Raw genomic sequence first — 22,676 nt, 5'->3', positions numbered from 1 at the left:
TAATGACCAAAATACTTGAAGTTCTTCTTATTAGTGTTCTTAATATGGAGGCCCAAGCCCAAAGCCCAAGCCCACACTGAGGCCCAAGCCAACACATAATCCTCCATCATGCCTCAGAAGATAATAAGAGCAAGGGCACAAGCTTTAAATTAATGAGCCTCATTGGATGTCTCTTTTTGTAATTACTATTGTGTAGTTTTTAGTAGAACTTTAAAAGGAAGTTGTAGATATTAAATAAGGGGTGCTAATGTACAAAACAAAGTCACACCTTCCATGTGACATAAAAGAGTAGGTGTAGATATAGTTTTAGGAGGTGCCAAAGTAGGAAAACAAGTCACACTTCTCATGTGACTTGTTTTGGCTCCAATTTTGAATAGTCTAGTTTTTGAATTGTGCCTTTTAATTTTCAGCCCTCTTCTACTATAAATAGAGAGTCCATGCTCTTGTAAATTCAGAATTTAGAAATTGAAGAAAGGAAACTCTACTCAAATTGAGAGAGAATTGTGAGAGATTTGATCTCCTTCACTAAGTCTTATCTTGTGAGCTTTGGAGGGCTTCAAGTGGCGGCAACTAGCACTCATCTTGGATCATCATCTCCAAGTGGCGTGTCCATCTCCTTCAAGTTTTCATCCAATTAAGTTCCTTCTTCCTTCCATATCAATTTCCATGTTTTAGCAAATTCCAGATAGTTTGTCTTTTTAGGTGATGTTCTTCAATTTCCACCGATTATTCTTGTTCATCTTGTGTTCTACTTTCAATTCTACACTTATAGCTTAATTTGATTCTGTATTTGTATCTCCAATTCCTTGTGTTATTTCGGTTCATTCTGGAATGGCACTCAATCTTGAGTTTGGTTCATCTATTAGAAGGCTTTGTACTTCAATGATGATTCCTTAAGTTCCTCCACTTGCTCCTAATTGTTTGTCCATGTTTTTAGCTCTTTATTGTTGTCTCTCTTCACATATATTGTTGTGTTCATATGCTGAAAAGTGTCTATGCTTGATTCAACTCACATAAGTTCCTCTCTCCCCTGATGTGGCGAAGGTAACAGTTGAAAAAGTACGAGTACCTGATGCTCGTGTTCCACTACCTTTAGATGAGGTAACCACGGTGGCCGATGCATTTCAGACATTTGTTGCCTGTCCCAGACACCTCATTCGATTTATGCCACAACCTCATGTAATAATTTTATTTAATTATATTAATTTATATTTATATTTATATATTACATATAATTTAATATAAATGTTCTTTATTTTGTAGAAACCTCTTCGGAAACCAAGTCTGGAGAAGAAGCATGAGGTTCCGGTTGATGATCATATAGCTTCCTTAGCTCTAGTTGCTAGACAGATTGGTCATGATCCTTTAGAAGTTCCGCGGGATGATACATTTTTTCAAATAAACACTGAACTGCCATTGTTCATGTACAACACATATTTATTAGAATTTGTAGCTGGGGATCAGGAGCTCAATATAAATATAATTCAATTTTTTTATGATGTAAGTATCTTTACCTATATTTCAATTTACTTTATGTTAAATTATTAGTGATTATGTTATAACTAATAACTTGTAGGTTTTTGCATGGAGTCTGTCTCACTGAGGAGAAGGAAAATGTGTATGGATTCTTACATCCTGCATATACTAATCCCGTTGGACCAAAGTCATATGAGACCCAAGCATACATCACTAACACCCTGGAAAAAGAGGGAAAACAAATTTATTTATACCCTTATATTAATGAGTAAGTTTTGTCTCGACCGGTCCTCGAACATCGACCTAGAGGCTGACCTCAGACATCGCGTACTGATGCTTGGTAATGGAAGGGGGCCACGTGAGGGGGGCCCAGATGGGGGTTGGTTAGTCTTTGAGATTGCTATCCTAAAGCCCGATGTTGGAGATCGATATCGAACCTCACCAGTGGGAGGAGAAGATCGGACGTCGGGCGTTAGGACGTTGTAGAGGGCCATGTAAGGTGAGCCCTAGAGTTTTGTTAAGATAACAGTTAAAGACAAGAGATATATGAGAAGCCTAAGTTACGAGGGATCCATGCACGTGATATGATGCATGAAGGCGCAACACGTATGGATAATCCTAAGGGTGTTAAGGCCCATTAGGGTTAGGATTTCCAAGGAAGCTGCATGCATGGCACGTGAATACTTAGGGCACCCACGAAGCAGATGGCGCTAGAGAATAGGTGCACAAGTTGGCACCCAAGCGACCACTCTGTCATTCGTTGCACTCCGGTTAAGGGAAGTTCAAGCGCCATATACGCTAATATTCTATGAATAGCGGCGCAAGGGCATTCTCGAAGGAACCCTAGTTAAGGGTAACAACACAAAGGTAAACCCTAGTTTCAGCCTATATAAAGGGTGCTAAGAACCCTAGTAAGGTACGCAGTGTTTAAGACTGAAGCTAATATACACTTTTGGTGTTTCTTTGCCCTAATACTGACTTGAGCGTCAGAGTGCAAACGACCGCTAGGGCACCCCTTTGTCCTTTGCAGGTGAGAAGTTTCTTGGACAAGAAGGCACGATTCTCAGGCAAGATCGAAGGGTCGTAGCAGTCGTTAGAGTCAACCGGCGGAGCGAGTCAACCGACAAAAACAAGTTTAATTATATTTCGTCAATTATTACTATTTCATGTTTTAAATGTTTACTAACTTTCTTCATGGATGATATAGGCATCATTGGCAGTTACTTGTCTTATCAATGGTTGATAAGGCTGATGTGTGGTTTTGTTCCCTACACAAGAAGATACCCACAAATCTTAAGAATATCATTGATATGTAAGTAGACTATAAACTTAACTTTGTATGTTACTAATTAACCATCTACTAACAAGGTTTTTTGTATTAACCAGTTCATGGCATGGATATAACATCCTAAAAGGTCGATCCAGTTCAAATAATTTGAACTGAATAAGAATAAAGGTTTGTAATTTTTTTCTTACTCTTTTCATTGTTTATCAATATACTAACTTTTACTTTTTATTGAATTATAGTGTAATAAACAACCAGGAAGCTATGGGTGTGGCTATTACGTTATGCAATGGATGATTACCATTGTAAGACTAGGTGTTAAAACTGGTTGGAAAGAGGTAACATGATATGTTAAATTATTTTTATAATTCTTGAACATATATGTATCTTAAAAATAATTTATGTCAACTATATTTTGAAATGCAATTATTCACGAAAGAAATACCCATGAGTTCGGAAGCCATATCGTATGTGAGATATTCTTGGTCCACATATTTTATAAATTTTTATAACTCTAGGATAGTTGATCAATAATGTAGGGATTATATATAATTTGATTAGTGTTTGTAATGTACATTTTGATCAATATATATTTGATTATATGAATTTATCTAAATTTATGTATTTGTCTGGCTGGGTATATATAATTGAACATGTTAATTTATATGGGATTAGCACTAAACAAATTACACTTAAAAAAACCACTATTTACAAGTGTGACTATTTACCATAGCCACATTTATAAATCTAGTGCATGATTTACAAATGCGACTATTACCATAGCCGCATTCGTAAATGTGATTTACAAATGCGGTTGTTTACCAAAGCCGCCATTGTAAATCACATTTACGAACGCGACTATGGTAATAGCCGCATTTGTAAATGCTATACCCCTAAACCCTCTTACCTGATTCAGAAGCATATACAAATGCGGCTACCAAAAATAACCACCCTTATAAATAGTATTTACAAATGTGGCTATATAGCCACATTTGTATCTCTTTGATTTACGAATGCATGCTGATCAAATGCGGTGCTATAGCCGCCATTGTAAATGTAAAATAGTCGCCCTTGTTTGGCATTTCTACACTAGTGTAGTACTACTAGTAATACGAGTATTGCTAGTAATACTAGGAATACTAGTAATTATGATAACATATATAATAATTGTAATTAATAATAATAAAAATAGGTATAAATAATAATCAAAAATAATAAAAAAGATAAAAATAATAATGAAAAAATTCAAAATAAAATTTGTTGCATTACATACAGAAAAATCCATATGTAATGTTACCTATGACAGTTTTACATACGGATTTGTGTTTTATGTAATACCAAATTTTCTTGTAGTGTACCATTATCTTTTGATTTTTTCGCTAAACATTATGTTTCATTTTTTAAATTTTTATCTAATAACGATTGTGAGTCTTGATTTTTTCTAAGTCACTTACTTATCTTTACTTTATTCAGAAGATCAAGATTAAACATTTTCCACCATTTAGTTTTAATCAATATATCTTGCCAAATTCTAGAGATCTATATTTTCATTCTAAATATCTACACTTGTTTAAGAGCCTTTGAGCAGGGAAGTAGAAACATGACTCTGAGTCTCTTGTTGTTACTGTTTTTCCTTTGTACTTTGTTAGTAGGCAAAAAATAATCATAGCCCTTTTATACATATAAAAACATTAAAGAGTTTTAAAGTGTTTTCTTGTACCAGTGAAGGGTAACTTCTAGGTCTTGTGGTTTTGACAATTAAACCTAAAGATAAGTAATGAGATAGTTGGTCTACAAGATTAGTGGTTAGAGGTAGTGATGGAGATCAAGATCAAGACCAAATGGAGGCCAATACTCAAGGACAAGAAGAGGAAGAGGCTCAAGTGTTAGACGCTCAAGAAGTTTGTAGCCCACCTCAAAGGCTTACAAGAAGTCAATTCAAGGCATTAGGAAATAATGGAAGGTTGTTTTCTCTTTTTGTAATATCTTGGTGTTAGAAGGTGCTTAGAGGGAAACATGAGACACCTATTTTGTAAAAGCATCTTTAGGTCTTTAGTTTAGGAAAATAATAGGAAGCTTGGGGGTGTGAGCTTAGTAAAGGGGTGTAGGCGTAATAGGGAGGTGCCAAACTAAGAAAGGAAGTCACACTTCCTCATGCTCTAAGTTGGCGCCACTTTTATGTCATTTAGGGGGAAATTTGAGTTTAATTAGCTTTTCATTTCAGCACCTCTTAGGCTATAAATAAAGGTGTTTGCCTTTGTAAAAAACAGAATTGAAATTGGTAATAGAGAAACTCTACTCAATTTGAGAGAGAATTGTGAGAACTTGTCTTCTCCTTCACCTTGTCTTATCTTGAGTGCATTTGGTTCTCTCAAGTGGCGGAACTAGCTCACTTATCTTGGAGCCTTCACCATCCAAGTGGCGTGATCATCAAACCAAGTCCTTCATCTCCATAAGTTCTTCTTTCTTTCATCTCCTAGCTCATTTGAATCTAAAACATGTCTTAGTTTACTTTTCTAGCATTTTCATTCGGTATTTTAGTTTGTTTCTGAATTTGCTTCGGTTCATCTTATCCTTGGCTGTTTCCATTTGTTTCTTCTTCATTTGTAGTTGTTTTGTTCGGTTCAATTCTGTTCTTGAGCTTTTTAAACGGTGCTTTTGCTTTTATACACATTTTAATCGGTTCAATTGGCAATAGATGGATCTTCCATGTGAGTTTGGTGTTTGGTGCAAGTTTTGGTGAGTTCTTGAAATATAGAACATTGATCCAATTCTATTAAAAGTGCCTAAGCTATCTCCAACTCAAGTTGATTCCATAGAATGTCAAAGAATCATCTCTATTTGGCCAGTGGAATCATATCAGGTAGGCCCTTAAAAACACGAATGAAACTGAGAATGTCTAGACTTTTAAAAAGCCTTACTGATTTAGGTATAAGAAACAAAGACAAACAGATAGTAGTAAGGACTTCAAAACAAGAACCCTCATCCTCTTATGTGATCCCAACTTAAAAGGAACATATTTCACAGAGAGTTAGAGTTACTAAAAGGGCTTTAAAAAGAAGAAATAAAGAGAAAGACCTTACATCATAATTCCAAAACTATGGAAGAAGATATATAAGAGGAATATAAAAGAAATTCAAAGAAGTCATTAAAAACATTTCTCTTAATATTTCTTGCAATTTCCTTGTAAAATAAAAAAAAATATAGTAGAAATCCATGACACTTCATTTTGGCATAAGACTAACTCTTAAAAATTGTCTTGATTGGATAAACATGTGTGTTATATCCCATGTAAAAGCCTTGTTTAGAAAGATAGAGGCACCAACCAAATAAGCCTTTCCATCTTCTTTAGCTGGTTTATATAAGCCTTCATTTTGTACATAATTTAAGAATTGAATGAAATTAACTATGAGATCTTCTCCATTTGCACGTTCAATAGGTTACTTCCCCCTTTGTAGAATCTTATCTATAGTTTTTCAAATTCAGTGGTGATTTTCCTTTTGAATTAATCTTATCTTCTCCTGCTACCTCTACCATTTTTTTATTTTGTTTTTTTGTTAGAAACAAACCTTTACAATTCAATAATCATTTGATTAATCTTGTGTTCAGTGGAGTAATTGTAAGAGCTTGATTTGTCCTTGTTTCTTTACAATCGTCAAGACATATCCTAATGATTTGCATGATTTTTATTCATTTTCTTCCAATGGATTGAATTGTTATTGATTCCTATTGTTTATTTTTCACAAAAACCATCATTTAAATGTTTTGAAATCATATTAGGTTCCATCAAAATTGTTTTTACGAAGGGTTTAATTATAAAATATTTTGAATGTCAAAACATTGAGATCGAAGGTTCTATATATCCAGTGACTGTGAAGTTTCGTCAGTTTAAATCAAATAAGAGAACAACTTATATATTTCGTGCAAGGAAAGGAGAATATCCTTGTACAAAATATGCATGCATTGATGAAGAGGCTTGGTAGCAGTTTGTACAGATTCGACAAACTGATATTTGGATATAGTTTTCATATTCATGTATTATTAACTTTTGAATGTTCATAAGATGTTTGGAAGAAAACACAATCCAACCAAACACATAATGAGACCACACACTTATTCTTCCATGATGGTTATAAAAAGTTAGAGATGAAAGTTGGTTCAAGAAAAGATTAAAGCAATTTTTGCTTCTACTAAGGAAGAGAATAATGTAGATTCTTTGAACCCTCCATCCCCACCTTCCCTCAATAAGAAATGGAAGAATGTCCATCTAAAAGGTTTGAAGACATGGACTTTTGAGGAATCAAGACAAATAACAGATTGAATTTTAAGAATAATGTTTTGTTAGTGTTATTTATTATTCAATATGTGTGTTGAAGTATAACAATTTGTTTAATTTGTTGAGAAAACAACACAAGGGACTTTTAATCCTCATGGTCGAGAGGATATTCTTACTTTTGCTATCAGACGACCTGAGCACCCTGACCGAGTTCGTGTTGCTGGATATGGTGTGAGGATTCGCTCATACTTTGGACCCTCATCACAATGCAAGGACCATTCCTCCAGTAAACCTAGCTAGAAGTATATGCTATAATTAAGGAAACAAATAAAGGATGAGGTCACTCAAGAGATCAAAGAAAGCTTCATGGAGGAGTTTGACAAGCAGGTTGATAAGGAGTTTGAGAAGTGGTTGATGGTTTAGGACTCTCGTAGTAACCACCTTCTATGGTACAACATAACCTGCCTCCTATTAACAGAGTCAACACTAATGGGAGTTATTCAGCTGTTGATTCATTAGGGGGGTGACTTTAACTCAACTAGCCAATGTGACTTTAACTCCCAATTTATAAAGGGGCCACAATGTTTACACAATGTGCCTCTTCCTTCTCATTTGATAAAGGTCACAGTGGACAAGGTCCTTTATGGTGATGTTGCAATTCCTGTGCCGACATCAAAGGTGAAAATTATAGCAGAGGCACTACATACCTTCATTGTCTAGCCTAGACATCTCATCAGACCTATATTAGAATCTACAAAAATATCTTTGCACTAATATGCTTACATATGAAATATGTTATATATTAACAAATTTAGTTATTTGTTTTTTTTATGTGTACCAAGAACCTAAGACAAAATTGCCTGTGGATCAGAGAAAAAATTGTCCACTAATGACCCTGTAGTAACATTGGTGGAAGTTGCTACAGTTATAGGTACAAACTCCACACAAATTCCATGGGATGACAATGTTTTTGGCAGAGACATTGATGTACGTATCATTTTACGTACATATGTCTGATTTGTTGGAGATTGCATTGGGAAATCATGAGCTGAACATAACAGTTGTGTAATTATGGATGATGTAAGTTCAATTATTAAAACCTTTATACTTTTTATTATGTGTTATTAATAGTTTATTAAAATTTAGGTATATTTATGAATTATGCTTGGATGTGGGAACAAGATACATATGAGTTTTTAAACCCTTAACTCATTCAATCACTGGGTAACAAAAGATCAAAAACAAAAATATACATCACCAATACCTTAATGAAGAGAGGAAAACAAATTTATATTGCTCTGTAAATCCACGAGTAAGTTCATTTTCATTAAATAAGTTATACTAAATTTGAAATAAAAGAGCCTAACTAATTTTGGATGTAGGTGTCATTGAATCATATTTGTTCAAGATCATATCACTACATGGTTTTGTTGCTTACATAAGAAGACTCCTAACTATTTTAAACAAATAGTATACTGGTTAGACAATTTCATTTAACATCGATTATTACTTCAACATTGTATAATGTTATGTTTTCTAACATTAAATCTTTTTATTACAATGCTTATTTTGGATATAACATATTGAGGGGTAGACCAAGTGCAAACAAAAGTGAACTTGGATGAACTTCAAGGTATTTCAAGTAAATATGTTCACTCACAAAGAGTATCATGGGAAACAGAGTACGCTATAGTAGGAAGGGTGACCATGGGTATTCAAATGACTATACCACCTTCTTCTTCTCGAATTTTCCTCACGGCTATGGTGAAATGGATATGGTCAAGGTCTTCCAAAGACAAGCTAGGGTGAAAGAAGTGTTCATATCATGTAGGCTAAATAGATTGGGGAGAAGGTTTGGGTTTGTGAGGTTTTTTGAGGTGAGAAACATGGGGCGCCTGGAGAAAGAGTTGGATAGTTTATATATTGGAAACATGAAACTCTATGTGAACATCCCGAAATACCGAAGGCATCAGCTGGAACCTGTTAAGGAGGAGAGGAGGGACTCGAGGCTTCCTTACACGGAAAGGCAGAGGGACACAGGGAAGCGAAAGGAGATATGGGTGGAGAAGAAAGGGAAAAAATATTTTGTAGAAGCTGTAAAAGGTGAAGCGCAACAAGTGAAATGGAAGGGGTTAGTAATAAAAACACAATTGCATATCCTGCCATGGATGGAAAAAAGTGTTGTTGGGAAACTGAAGGATGGTATGAACTTCGATCAGTTGGGAGAGGAATTTTTGAAAGGAGGTTTGAACAGGATTAGAGTAAGATTCTTGGGAGACAACCTAGCCCTTGTGACCCCAAGAGAAGGGGAGAATATGAGGGACATTATCAAACTTAATAAACAATGGTTCGATAGTTTTTTCACAAGCATTAAGCCTTGGTCGGTTTCTAGTGTGGCAGACCATAAAATCGTATGGGTGAGATGCTATGGTTTACCATTTTCCTATTGGAACAAAGACTGCTTTGTAAAAGTGTTAGGAGAATCGGCTACGTTGGTGTCTATTGACACATCTACGTTGTTGTTGGAGAACCTGGAATATGCTAGGCTGCAAGTTCGTTCTAGGTATAGTTGCAACACTAGGTTGGTGAAGAGCATTGAGATTAATATTCATACATGCAGTATCCTCATCGAAGAATAGGTCCCTGTAAATTATAGAGGCTTGCACATGGATAATCGTTACAACCTTGAATTGTTCGAGATCGTGTCCTTCTCGGAAACCTATGTAGAAGAAACAGTTATATGTACTAAAAGCTGTGAGGAGGAGGTCAAGTCGGGGTTTGGGGAGGTTTTCCGACCAAAAGAGAAGGAGGAGGGAGGAGAGATGGTGGAAGGTGGCGAGCAGAGTTCGCAAAAGACAAAAATGCTATTTCAGGAATCATCCTCAAAAAGTAATATTTACCAGAGGAGAGCCTGTAATCCTCTCACGAATGAAGCAAGAATAAGTCAGAAGGTGGTTCAAGGTGCTGACCTAGATAATAACCCTGCCCAAGATCGCATTGTATCACACAACGACTCTTTTGCACATGCTGAGTTGGCTAAAACTGTGATGGATATTGAATGCTATAATTCATTGCGGGAAACCGTCGTTAACCTAGCCCACGAAAGGAAGTTGAAGGCCCACTTTCATGTGGTTCAGGCCTCATCCCCAGCCCAAACCAAAGAGGGCGTTTCTGAGCTAGGGACTGCGCAAGAGGGTGGTGGATGTGAGGAAGAAAATAGAAATGCCTTGTGCGGAAGTATGAGCGAAGGCAAGGAGGAGGGGGAACACGAGGAGGATGAGGTGAGTGACACAGGTAACCCAGCGGCGGTGTATATGGTCTGGCACCAATGACAATAGCGAATGATCGTCAAGGAGTTATACCTGATGAGATGACGTCGCAAATGGTAGGAGATGAGGGAGCAATTGCGAGAAGCAGACCTATCACCCCACCACGACGGTGAAAGTTGAAAAGGCTCTTTAAATTGGGGGATTCCACCTCTCATCCGAGGCGGTCCGTGAGACTCACTTCAAGACTATCTCAGGCAGGGGCCTCTTCTCACTTCAGAGATGGTATGTGTTCAAACTCTATCTCTGATGGGGATTTTATGAATTGTAATTTACACTTTTGTGAGCCTAGTAATTCGGTGGAACCATCAAAGTTATGGGAGATTGGAAAGCAAGTCGGGCTAATTTGTCAGGGGGACGAGGAGAAGGTTGTTAAAGAATACCTCTGTCTGGAAGAGAGAGATTCAGAGGTTTTAAAGAACTATGAGGAGGGTAAAAAGACTGGTCAACTATGATGATAGTAAATCTGAATATAAGAGGATTGGGGGGGAAGTACTAAAGCTAGGTACTTGAGACACATTATAGCTAGTGAGAGAGCGAATTTTGTCTGTATCCAAGAAACAAAACTGAGTGTTCTGGCGGATGCAAGATGCTTTTCATTATGGGGGGACAAAAATGTGGGGTGGTTACATTATGGAGGAGACAATGGTAGTGGAAGTGTGCTATCTATGTGGCATAAAGAAGCCTTCTGTTATGATACACATGTGATGGGGAATGGGTTCATTGCTGTTTTTGGACAACATAATAAATCAAATCGCAGGTACCTGGTGGTAAATGTCTATGCTGCTTGTTCTCTAAGAGATAAGATCTCTTTGTGGGGGGAGCTGACAAATATAAAAAAGGCATCCCTAGATCTGGTCTGGTGCTTCTGTGGTGACTTTAATGCCATAAGAAAGCGTTGTGAAAGGAAAGGTGTTAGCATGAGGGACAACCAATCAAGTGAGATGAGAGGTTTTAATAACTTCATTGACACCAATCTTCTGTTTGAAATACCTCTGGTGGGAAAGCATTTTACGTGGTTTAACTCAAATGGGAAGGCTAAGAGCAGGTTAGACAGAGTGCTGGTTACCGAAGATTGGATGCAAATATGGCCTATGTGTAAGTAGTATGTGCAACGTAGGGATGTCTCTGACCATTGTGCTCTAGTGGTGAAATCTATGGATAAGGACTGGGGCCCAAAACCTTTTAGAACCATCCACGCTTGGTTTATGGAAAGGGGCTTCGTCGTTATGGTAAAGGATAAGTGGAATTCTTATCCAGTACAGGGGAATGCTTTTACGGTGATAAAAGAGAAGCTGAAAAGGTTGAAGGGTGATTTGAAGTTATGGAACAGGGATGTGTTTGGAAATATCGAGACCTCTAAGAAGTCAATTATGCAGGAATTAGAGGCTTTACACTGCCAAGATTGCAACAGTGTTTTATTAGAAAGTGAGAGGCTGCAAAGGCTTGGCCTGGTGAGTAGACTGAAGGAGATTGATAAAAAGATGGAATCCTTTTTATGCCAAAAAGTTAGAGCTAGTTGGTTTAAGAATGGAGATTCTTGTACTAAATTTTATCACTCCTATTTGAGATGGAGACGACTCAAAAATGAAGTAAAAGGTGTTGAGGTAGGGGGTCAATGGTGCGAGGAACCTTGTACAGACCGTGTTGAAGCAAAAAAAATTGTTTGAAAATATATTTAAAGCTACAAGAGACTTTTGTGTAAGACTTGAAGCGGTTGAGCTTAAATCCTTAACCTAGGAAGACAATCTCAGTCTATTAGCAGAGTTTTTTAAGAAAGAAGTAAGGGACACGGTGTGGCACTGTGAAGGATCAAAGAGTCCAGGACCTGATGGCTTCAATTTTATCTTCACCAAGAATAGCTGGGAGTTTATAAAAGAAGAGATTGTGGTAGCTATGGCTTCCTTTCATGCTACATGTCATATATGTTAGAATATATGGTTTTAAACTAGAGGGGGGGGGGGTGAATTGTTTAAAGAGAGTTTTCGCAAACTTTTCAGCCTTGAATGAAATTACTTCGAGAAAACCTTGATTAAGAAATCAGTTTTTCAAAACATAAAGCAAAAAGCACAACACTAGTAAAAACAATCGGTTGTTTTACCGAAACAATCGGTTGTTTATACCAGTTATCAAATATCAAAACTGAATTTAAAGAGTTAGGGATAAAGAGAATGCACACATATGTTTATACTGGTTCATTCCAATCCAGAGCTACATCCAGTCTTCTCAGAAACCCTGAGGATATCCACTAAGCAATCACACCTTGATCACTTACACCACAACCAAGAAAGTGACCTAGAACACCTCAAGACACACACTCTTCTTGGCCAACACACCAACACTAAGATTGCTGATCTTGATCCCCTCAAGAACACACAGCCAATCTTAGCAAACATAGAAACGAAACTTGTTTCACAGAGTACAAGGATTACACTTGTTACAAAAGATAATCTGAAATCAATACAAGCAGAATCCTATTCCACACACTTTGATCAATCACAAACTCTAAGCAATCTCAGCTCTTTGAAAAACTCAAAAACTCTTTTCAAAATCTTGTAAAGATTGTTACTCAAATATGTTTTTCTGAATTTATTCAAAGATGTTGTTTGTTATCAAATCTTAACAAACTCTTAAATTGCATTAAAAGATTGGTCAAAACATTTAATGACTGGAGCGTAAGTAGTTAAATCATTTAAAGCTCAGTCAAAGATAAAACAGTTTTTCTGTTAAACAAACAATCGGTTGTTTCCTCGAATCAATCGGTTATTTTGGTTTTAACAGCTCAACCATTTGAAAAACAGTTTTCAATCTTTTCTCAAAACATCTAAGTATAAACAATCGATTATTTCGACAAAACAATCGGTTGTTTTAACTTAGTTTGAAAAACATTTAACTTTCACAAAGATTGAGAATGCCTATGCTTTAGATTCGATCAAGAGGTGGATTACAACACTCAAACTACCCCAGACCTAAACTAAACCAGCACAGCAACAACAAGCCCAGCAAAGGCTTCAACATCCTTCAAAGGATTTGGATTCTTCAAAGCTTGAACACCACTTGGTTCAACAATATACCCAAGGATTGCAACGCTTCTTTCATAGCATTAGTCCCCACAGTTAGGGACCCAGTAATGCTTGAGCAGTATTGACCTATATCTCTAATGCTGATGGTACCATCAATGTTATTTATAGTAATAATACTGATGGTCCCATCTGTGTTATTGGTAGTAATAATGTTGATGGTCCCATCAGTGTTATTGGTAGTAATAATACTGATGGTACCATCAGTGTTATTGGTAGTAATAATACTGATGGTACCATCAGTGTTATTGGTAATAATAATAGTGATGGCACCATAAGTGTTATTGATAGTAATAATGCTAATGGTACCATCAGTGTTATTTGTAGTAATAATATTGATGGTACAATCAATATTATTTGTAGTAATTATACTGATGGTACCATCAGTGTTATTGGTAGTAATAGTACTGATGGTACCATCAGTGTTATTGGTAGTAATAATAGAGATGGTACCATCAGGATTATTGGTAGTAATAATGCTAATGGTACCATCAGTGTTATTTGTAGTAGTAATACGAATGGTACCATCAATGTTATTTGTAGTAATTATACTGATGGTACCATAAGTGTTATTGGTAGTAATAATACTGATGGTACCTTCAATCATAATGGTAGTAATAATACTGATGGTACCATCAGTTTTATTGGTAGTTATAATACTGATAGTACAATCAGCGTTATCTGTAGTAATACTACTGATGGTACCATCACTGTTATTTGTAGTAATTATACTGATGGTACCATCAATGTTATTGGTAGTAATAATACTGATGGTACCATCAGTGTTATTGGTAGTAAGAATCCTGATGGTACCATCAATGTTATTGGTAGTAATAATACTGATGGTCCCATATGTGTTATTGGTAGTAGTAATGTTGATGGTCCCATCAATGTTATTGGTAGTAATAATATTGATGGTACCAACACAATTATTAGTAGTAATAATAGTGATGGTACCCTCAGTGTTATTGGTAGTAATAGTAGTGATGGTACCATCAATGTTATTGGTTGTAATAATAGTGATGGTACCATCAGTGTTATTGGTTGTAATAATAGTGATGGTACTATCAATGTTATTGGTAGTAATAATACTGATGGTACCATGAGTGTTAATGGTAGTAATAATAGTGATGGTACCATCAATGTTATTGGTAGTAATAATGCTAATGGTACCATCAGTGTTATTTGTAGTAACAATACTGATGGTACCATCAATGTTATATGTTGTAATTAAACAGATGGTACCATCAGTGTTATTGGTAGTAATAATACAGATGGTACTATCCTGTTCTTTGTAGTAATAATACTGATGGTACCATCAATGTTATTTGTAGTAATTATACTTGATGGCAAATTCATGAAGTTCTTCTTGAATCATGTAAAGGATGGTGCGGAAGCCATGGATGTGTGTGTGCAAGATCCTCCTAAGAGCTATGGTGATCTTGAAGGTGCATGGTATGTATGGAAGTTGGGAGGTTCGGCCAGCCCAAGGAAAGGTGAAGGATGTGAAGATTAGAGTCTAGAATCTAGGTAGAAGCAAAGCTTGGCACAAAAATGGCAGCATAACTTTACTCACAATAATCTTGGAAAATACAAGAGATGGCCTTCATATTTATAAGCTATAGGGCCGTAAAAACTAAGCTAATTCCTAATGAAATGAGAGCCAAATGAAATGCACAATGACAAGGCACATGTGCTCATGACCGGCCAAGTAAACAAGTTCTAGAATGTTCACTCATTTATGCTTTCTAACACTACTCTAATTACTAAGCACCCCTAATGGGCCTCTATGTAACATGTACAAGGCTTTCTCTCTTCCATCCGTGGCTTCATCCAATTGGGCGTGAATGTGCTTAGCCATTGACCTTGTAATAGGGCCTAGACGGTCTAGGTCTCCTTCTAGACGCTCCATGTGTAGCCTTCCCTCATCACGTCCTAGACGCTCCTTCCTTGAGTCTAGACGCTCATCACGGTCTAGCTTTGGGTCTTGGCTTCCATGGTGAGATGTGCTTGGCCCTCCTCCATCATCCCCTCCCCTTTGGAAAGGATTTGTCCTCAAATCCAGCTCGTCATCATCATTGGTACCTACAAATGGAGAAAGATCAATTACATTAAAAGTGTCATGAACGCCATATTCAAGAGGTAGGTCCAATTTATATGCATTGTTATTGACTCGCTTGAGGACTTGAAAGGGTCTATCACCTCGGGGACTTAGTTTGGACTTCCTTTGAGTTGGAAATCTATCTTTGCGAAGGTGAAGGCAAACTAAGTCTCCTTCCTCAAAAATTATCTCCTTCTTCCCTTTATTGTTGTATTTTGTGTACTTCTCATTTTGGTGTTGTATTTGGAGTTTAATCTTCTCATGCATTTTCTTTACAAAGTCGGCTTTGATTACTCCTTCCTTATGCACAAATTCTTGTGGATTAGGAAGAGGTAACAAATCCATGGGTGTGAGAGGATTAAAACCATATACTACTTCAAAAGGAGAAGCATTAGTAGGGTTGTGAACTACTCGATTGTAAGCAAATTCAATGTGGGGAAGATACTCATCCCAAGATTTATGGTTGCCCTTCATGATAGCCTTAAGCATAGTCCCAAGAGATCTATTGACTACTTCGGTTTGGCCATCCGTTTGAGGATGACAAGAAGTTGAAAATTGTAGTCTTGTTCCAAGTTTGCCCCAAAGAGTTTTCCAAAAGTGGCTTATAAACTTGGGATCTCTATCGGATACTATACTTCTAGGGAGACCATGAAGTCTCACCACTTCTCTAAAGAAGAGTTTAGAAATATTTTGAGCATCATCTACCTTGTGGCAAGGAATAAAATGGGACATTTTGCTAAAACGGTCCACTACCACAAAGATAGAGTCATGGCCTCTTGCAGTCCTAGGAAGTCCTAAAATGAAATCCATGCTAATGTCTTCCCAAGGAGCATTTGCAATCGGCAAAGGGGTGTAGAGTCCATGAGGCATTGTTCTAGACTTTTCTTTTAAACATGATATGCATCTAGAACAATGTCTTTGGACATCTTTCCTCATGTGTGGCCAACAAAATTTTGCTTTTAAAAGGTCTAGAGTCTTATCAACTCCAAAATGGCCCATGAGTCCCCCCTCTTGTGATTCTTTGACAAGGAGTTTCCTATGTGTTCCTTGGGGAATGCAAAGTTTTCCCTCTTTAAAAAGATATCCCTCGGACACATAATAACCTCCTTGCGCTCTATGTAGACATTGGGCATAGATGGATGAGAGTTCTTGATCTTCTTGGTAAAGCTCTCTTATGTGATCAAATCAAGAATTTTGGCACCCAATTTTGAAAAGAGTGTATGCCGTCTTGAAAGAGCATCGACCACTGTATTGGTGCTTCCTTTCTTGTATTTGATTACATAAGGAAATTGTTCAAGAAATTCCATCCATTTAGCATGTCTCTTGTTGAGCTTGTGTTGGCCCTTCAAATATTTTAAAGACTCGTGATCACTATGGATGACAAATTCTTTGGACACAAGGTAGTGTTCCCAAGTCTTTAGGGCTCGCACAAGAGCATAGAGCTCTTTGTCATAGATGGGATAGTTGAGGGTGGCACCATGGAGTTTTTCACTAAAATAAGCAATGGGGTGTCCACCTTGCAACAATACCGCACCTATGCCTACCCCCGATGCATCACACTCTATCTCAAAAGTTTTGGAAAAATTTGGGAGAGATAAAATTGGTGCATTGGTGAGTTGAGCTTTTACCCTTTGGAAGGCTTGCTCATGCTTTTCATTCCAACAAAATGCAACATCTTTTTTAACAAGTTCATTCAAAGGAGAAGCTAGACTAGAAAAATTAGGCACAAACCTTCTATAGAAGCTAGCTAACCCATGAAAACTTCTTACATCACTTACATTTTGTGGAGTGGGCCACTCGCGGATGACTTTGATTTTCTCGGGATCTACATGCACCCCCTTTTTGTTTACTATGAAGCCTAAGAAAACTACACTATCTACACAAAAGGTACACTTATCCCTATTTGCAAAAAGACTATTTTTCCTAAGCACTAGAAGAACTTCCCTAAGGTGACTTAGATGGTCTTCTAGGGTTTTACTATACACTAAGATATCATCAAAATAAACTACTACATATTTACCTATACAATCTCTCAAGGTGTGATTCATAAGCCTCATGAATGTACTTGGGGCATTAGTAAGCCCAAAGGGCATCACCAACCACTCATATAATCCAAATTTGGTCTTAAAAGTGGTTTTCCACTCATCACCCTCCTTGATTCGAATTTGGTGATATCCACTTTTAAGGTCAATTTTGGAAAATAGAGTTGACCCATGTAATTCATCAAGCATATCATCAAGCCTTGGGATTGGATGCCTATACTTGATGGTGATGTTGTTGATTGCTCGACAATCACAACACATGCGCCATTTTCCATCCTTTTTGGGCACCAACAAGACAGGTACAGCACAAGGGCTTAGGCTCTTTTGAACCCAACCCTTCTCCAACAAGTCTTGAACTTGTGATTCTATCTCCTTTGTTTCCTCGGGGTTTGTTCTATAAGCAGGCCTATTTGGTAAGCTTGCCCCCGGAATGAAGTCAATTTGATGTTCTATACCTCTAAGGGGACGAAGCCCAATGGGACCCTCATTAGAGAATAGATCTTCAAATTCACTTAAAAGGTGTTATATTTGAGGAGGTAAATTCATAAGTTCACTACTTGTGGCAGTGCATGTAAGTGCTCCTTTACGAAAGATAAGGCTTGGTTGTTCAACAAGAAGCAAATTTTCAAAAACGTTTTCAAGAGGCTTTTCTTGTTGATCAACCTTGTGGGAAGGAACACTCTTCTCCCACACCTTCCTATCCCTAAGGATTTTCTCTTTTTCTAGCGCTTTTTTTTTTGTTTTCCTCACCCCTCTTATGCTTCATTTGTATTTGGTCTTTCACCACTTGAGAATATGGTAAAGGACTAAGTACAAACTTTTTATACTTGTGGGTGAAGGAAATCTCGTTAGTGAGACCATCATGCAAGGTTTTCTTATCAAATTTCCATGGTCTCCCTAATAAGATATGACAAGCTTCCATAGGTACTACATCACATAAAACTTTGTCTTTGTAGTTCCTTATGGAAAACTTGATTTCCACTTGCTTGTCTACATGTAGTTCCCCATTTTCATTAAGCCATTGAAGTTTGTAAGGTTTTGGGTGAGGAACTACTTGTAGCTTAAGCTTTTCCACCATCCTAGCACTACAACAATTACAACTAGATCCACTATCCACAATGAGGGAACATATGTTTTCTAAAACATTGCATCTTGTATGAAATATGTTCTCTCTTTGTGTTTCAATGGATGTGCTAGGGTGATTGTTGAGGGTTCTCCTAATCATAAGCAATTCTCCCTCTAGTGGAGCTACCCTCTCATCCTCTTCCCCTTCCTCTCTCTCACTAGGCTCATCCTCGCCACTAGTGTATTCATCTACACCCTTAAGAAACAAAGTCCTTTGGTTTGGACATTGTGCTTGCACATGCCCTCTACCATAGCACTTGAAACACTTAACATCTCTAGCTCGGATGGGTGGGGTGGAGGTTTCTTTGGTGAAAGGTTTGGTAGGTTCTTTTGGTTTTTCTTTTGATGTACTACCCTCCCTTCTAAACTCCTTCTTGGGATAAAAGTTAGACTAAGGGCTCACCTTTTGACTTGACGTTTTGCGTAAGATTTGTTGCTCAACTTTAATGCAAAGTTGAACCAAGTCATTCAAGTCTTGGTAAGGTAAGAGCTCTACCCTATCTCTTATCTCAAGTGATAGGCCACTAAGGAACCTAGCTATTGTGGTATCCTCCTCTTCTCTAATGGATGCTCTCATCATGTAGAGCTCCATTTTTTTCCTATACTCTTCCACACTCATGTTCTTTTGTTGGAGCCTTTGGAGCTTGTCCATTAACTCCCTATGGTAGTAGGAAGGTATGTGGCGGCGTCTTAGGGCTCCCCTAAGGTCATTCCAATAGGTAATGGGAGGTTCCGTATGAAGACGCCTTTCTCTTTCGAGAGAGGTCCACCAATACATGGCGTTCCCTTGGAAGCTAAGGGTGGCTAGGGGTACCTTACGTTCTTCACTCACCCTATGGCAAGCAAAGAGTTGTTCTACTTTCATCTCCCAATCTAGGTAGGTTTCTACATTCTCCTTACCATGGAAGTGAGGTAGGTCTACTCTAGTTTCCCTTGGCCCCTCTTGCTCCCTTTGCCTATTCCTTCTAGGGGGTGGTTGGTAATAGTCATTAATTCTAAAGGCTTCCCTCCCCTAGAGACTCATTACTCCTAGATGCATGAGTATGAGTTTTCTTTGATTTTTGTGATTTTTGGGATTTCTCTTCTTGGGCTTTATCCAATTCATTAATTTTTGTCTCATTCTCCAATTGTCTAAAAGAAATCATTTGCACAGCTTGTGAAACTTCTTTTAAAAGAGATTTTTATAGATTTTACTTCACTTTCAATAGACTTTGGAGAGTGAGGAGGAGAAGACATGGCTAAAGTTTTTTTGTGTATATAAGTGTTTTGCCTTGAGGAAATTTAGGAAAGTCAAAGAAGGTAGTTTTCCAGGTAAGGAAGGTGAGTCACAAAGAACTACTTAAGTACCAAGCCTTTGCCTTAGCCAAAAACTATCCCTCATTGTCTTCACACAAAACTTTCTCTTAGTAAACTACTTAGAACACAATTAAGTTGAGAATTTTTTTTCAATGCAAGAAATCAATGTAAGCTAACTAATCAACAAAACTAGACGGTTTTAACAAAGCTTAACAAAACAACCACACATACAAAGCGTTACTAATTAATCAATAGAAAAGCAACTAAAAACAATTAACAATTGCTAATTAAAGAGTTCTACACTAGTCGGTCCTAGGTGAGGCTTCTTGGACACTTGGAGCCCTTGAAGACACACTCACCGTCTAATAATGTAATTAAGAGGTAATTAACACAAACTAAGTTGCAAGGAAATTAAGAAAACTCCCTTTGTTGATCCTCTTTTTGCTAAAGGCACTTCCTTGTTGTCTTTGCTTGTTGGCCCTCCAAGTGTTTGTGGTGTTTTCAAGAAAGCTTGATTCTGCCTTGTCTTTGTTTCCCCTTAGAATGAAGGTCTTAATTCTCCAATTCCCGCACCTATCAAAAGACTAGACCTTACCCAAGTCAAGTTTCCATTCAATTAAGCACCAAGGGAGAATAAATTCCAGCACCAAATTAGAGGTCAAAGAACAAAAGCAAGAAACAATTTAATTGAATAAAACAGTACCACCAAAAGGAGTTAGATTATGACAACTAGAAAGAGGTCCAAGAAATATTAAGCAAGCAAATAAAAGGTACTCAAATAAAGGTAGTCACACAAAAGAATTCCTAAGAATGGCACTAGAATTAGATTACAAAATAAAAAACAGCACCACTGGAAAATTGTTGTGGGCCGTTTTCCCCAATTTATGCTGAGCTGTGCTTTTTAGATTTGATTCTGAAATTTGATATGCAAGATATTCAAGATCTTAGCTAAAATCTGGCTTTGGAATCACTCAAAACGCATGAACCATTTTGTTTTAATAAATTTTTCAATTTCAGTGTTCAGTTACGCCAGCTGTAGCGCCTCAGATTTGCACACTGATTTTAAAATATTTATCATTTTTTTTTCTGTTGACTCTTTTGAGCTAATTCTTTTTTTGTCTTTTCTGTAACACTTCAAACTTGCATATTCCAGAGAATCAAAATTTTCCTATGAGTGAAAATATTTTTCTGGAACAAAACAGCCAGCACAGAGAAAGTGAAACAGGGGATTCTGGAAAAACTGGAAAAAACAGTAAGATACCAAAATTTAAACACAATGGAATTGAGAAAAGGAATTTGTGTAAGATCTAAACACAAATAGGACCTCAAACTAAAATTAAAAAGGCACCAAAAGATCAAATGAACAGCAGATTCAAAGCAAAAGCATATACCCAAAAACAAGAAACAATCAAGCCAATCAAAGGACTACTATGAATTGATGACATTGTGGATGAACATGACTTGACAAAACATATATGGATTCAGAAATTAAAGACTCAAAGAGCATAATATGAACCAAATTAAAAGTGCAATAAAGACTCAAAAACCTAAAAGAAAACAGCAACTGAAAGGTGTATGGAATCCTATCACAATTTGCACAAGAATTGTTCAAGATCAATTGAACAAAGTGCACCGGTTGGATCTTCCAAATAGCACACCAAAACAAATTAAAATTTAAAAAACAGCAAGACAATTATGGAAATAAGATGAACAACATGAAATAAAGAAGAACTAAAAATGAATAGACCAAGAACAACTCATCTTGAAGAACCTAAGCTCATGATACCAAATGATGGCAAATTCATGAAGTTCTTCTTGAATCATGTAAATGATGGTGCGGAAGCCATGGATGTGTGTGTGCAAGATCCTCCTAAGAGCTATGGTGATCTTGAAGGTGCATGGTATGTATGGAAGTTGGGAGGTTCGGCCAGCCCAAGGAAAGGTGAAGGATATGAAGATTAGAGCCTAGAATCTAGGTAGAAGAAAAGCTTGGCACAAAAATGGCAGCATAACTTTACTCACAATAATCTTGGAAAATACAAGAGATGGCCTTCCTATTTATAAGCTATAGGGCCGTAAAAACTAAGCTAATTCCTAATGAAATGAGAGCCAAATGAAATGCACAATGACAAGGCACATGTGCTCATGACCGGCCAAGTAAACAAGTTCTAGAATGTTCACTCATTTATGCTTTCTAACACTACTCTAATTACTAAGCACCCCTAATGGGCCTCCATGTAACATGTACAAGGCTTTCTCTCTTCCATCCGTGGCTTCATCCAATTGGGCGTGAATGGGCTTAGCCATTGACCTTGTAATAGGGCCTAGACGGTCTAGGTCTCCTCCTAGACGCTCCATGTGTAGCCTTCCCTCATCACGTCCTAGACGCTCCTTCCTTGAGTCTAGACGCTCATCACGGTCTAGCTTTGGGTCTTGGCTTCCATGGTGAGATGTGCTTGGCCCTCCTCCATCAATACTGATGGTACCATCAGTGTTATTGGTAGTAAGAATATTGATGGTACCATTAGTGTTATTAGTACTAATAATGCTGATGGTAGCGTCAATGTTATTCGTAGTAATAATACTGATGGTCCCATCTGTGTTATTGGTAGTAATAATGTTGATGGTCCCATCTGTGTTATTGGTAGTAATAATATCTATGGTACCAA

At 37.2% G+C, this 22,676-nt stretch overlaps 1 protein-coding gene across 1 annotated transcript; it reads left to right on the top strand.

Moving 5' to 3' along the window:
* The first annotated feature begins 8,707 nt into the window (after nucleotides 1-8,707).
* On the top strand, nucleotides 8,708-9,676 carry LOC137815512 (uncharacterized). Its single transcript, XM_068618628.1, has one exon. It carries the CDS (start codon nucleotides 8,708-8,710, stop codon nucleotides 9,674-9,676), a length of 969 nt encoding a protein of 322 aa, XP_068474729.1.
* Nucleotides 9,677-22,676: the final 13,000 nt, after the last annotated feature.

The sequence above is a fragment of the Phaseolus vulgaris genome, chromosome 1, assembly GCF_000499845.2.
Source record: "Phaseolus vulgaris cultivar G19833 chromosome 1, P. vulgaris v2.0, whole genome shotgun sequence".
Classification (NCBI taxonomy): domain Eukaryota; kingdom Viridiplantae; phylum Streptophyta; class Magnoliopsida; order Fabales; family Fabaceae; genus Phaseolus; species Phaseolus vulgaris.
The sequence above is the reverse complement of the archived record's forward strand: the minus strand, read 5'-3'. Positions and strand labels throughout refer to the sequence as shown.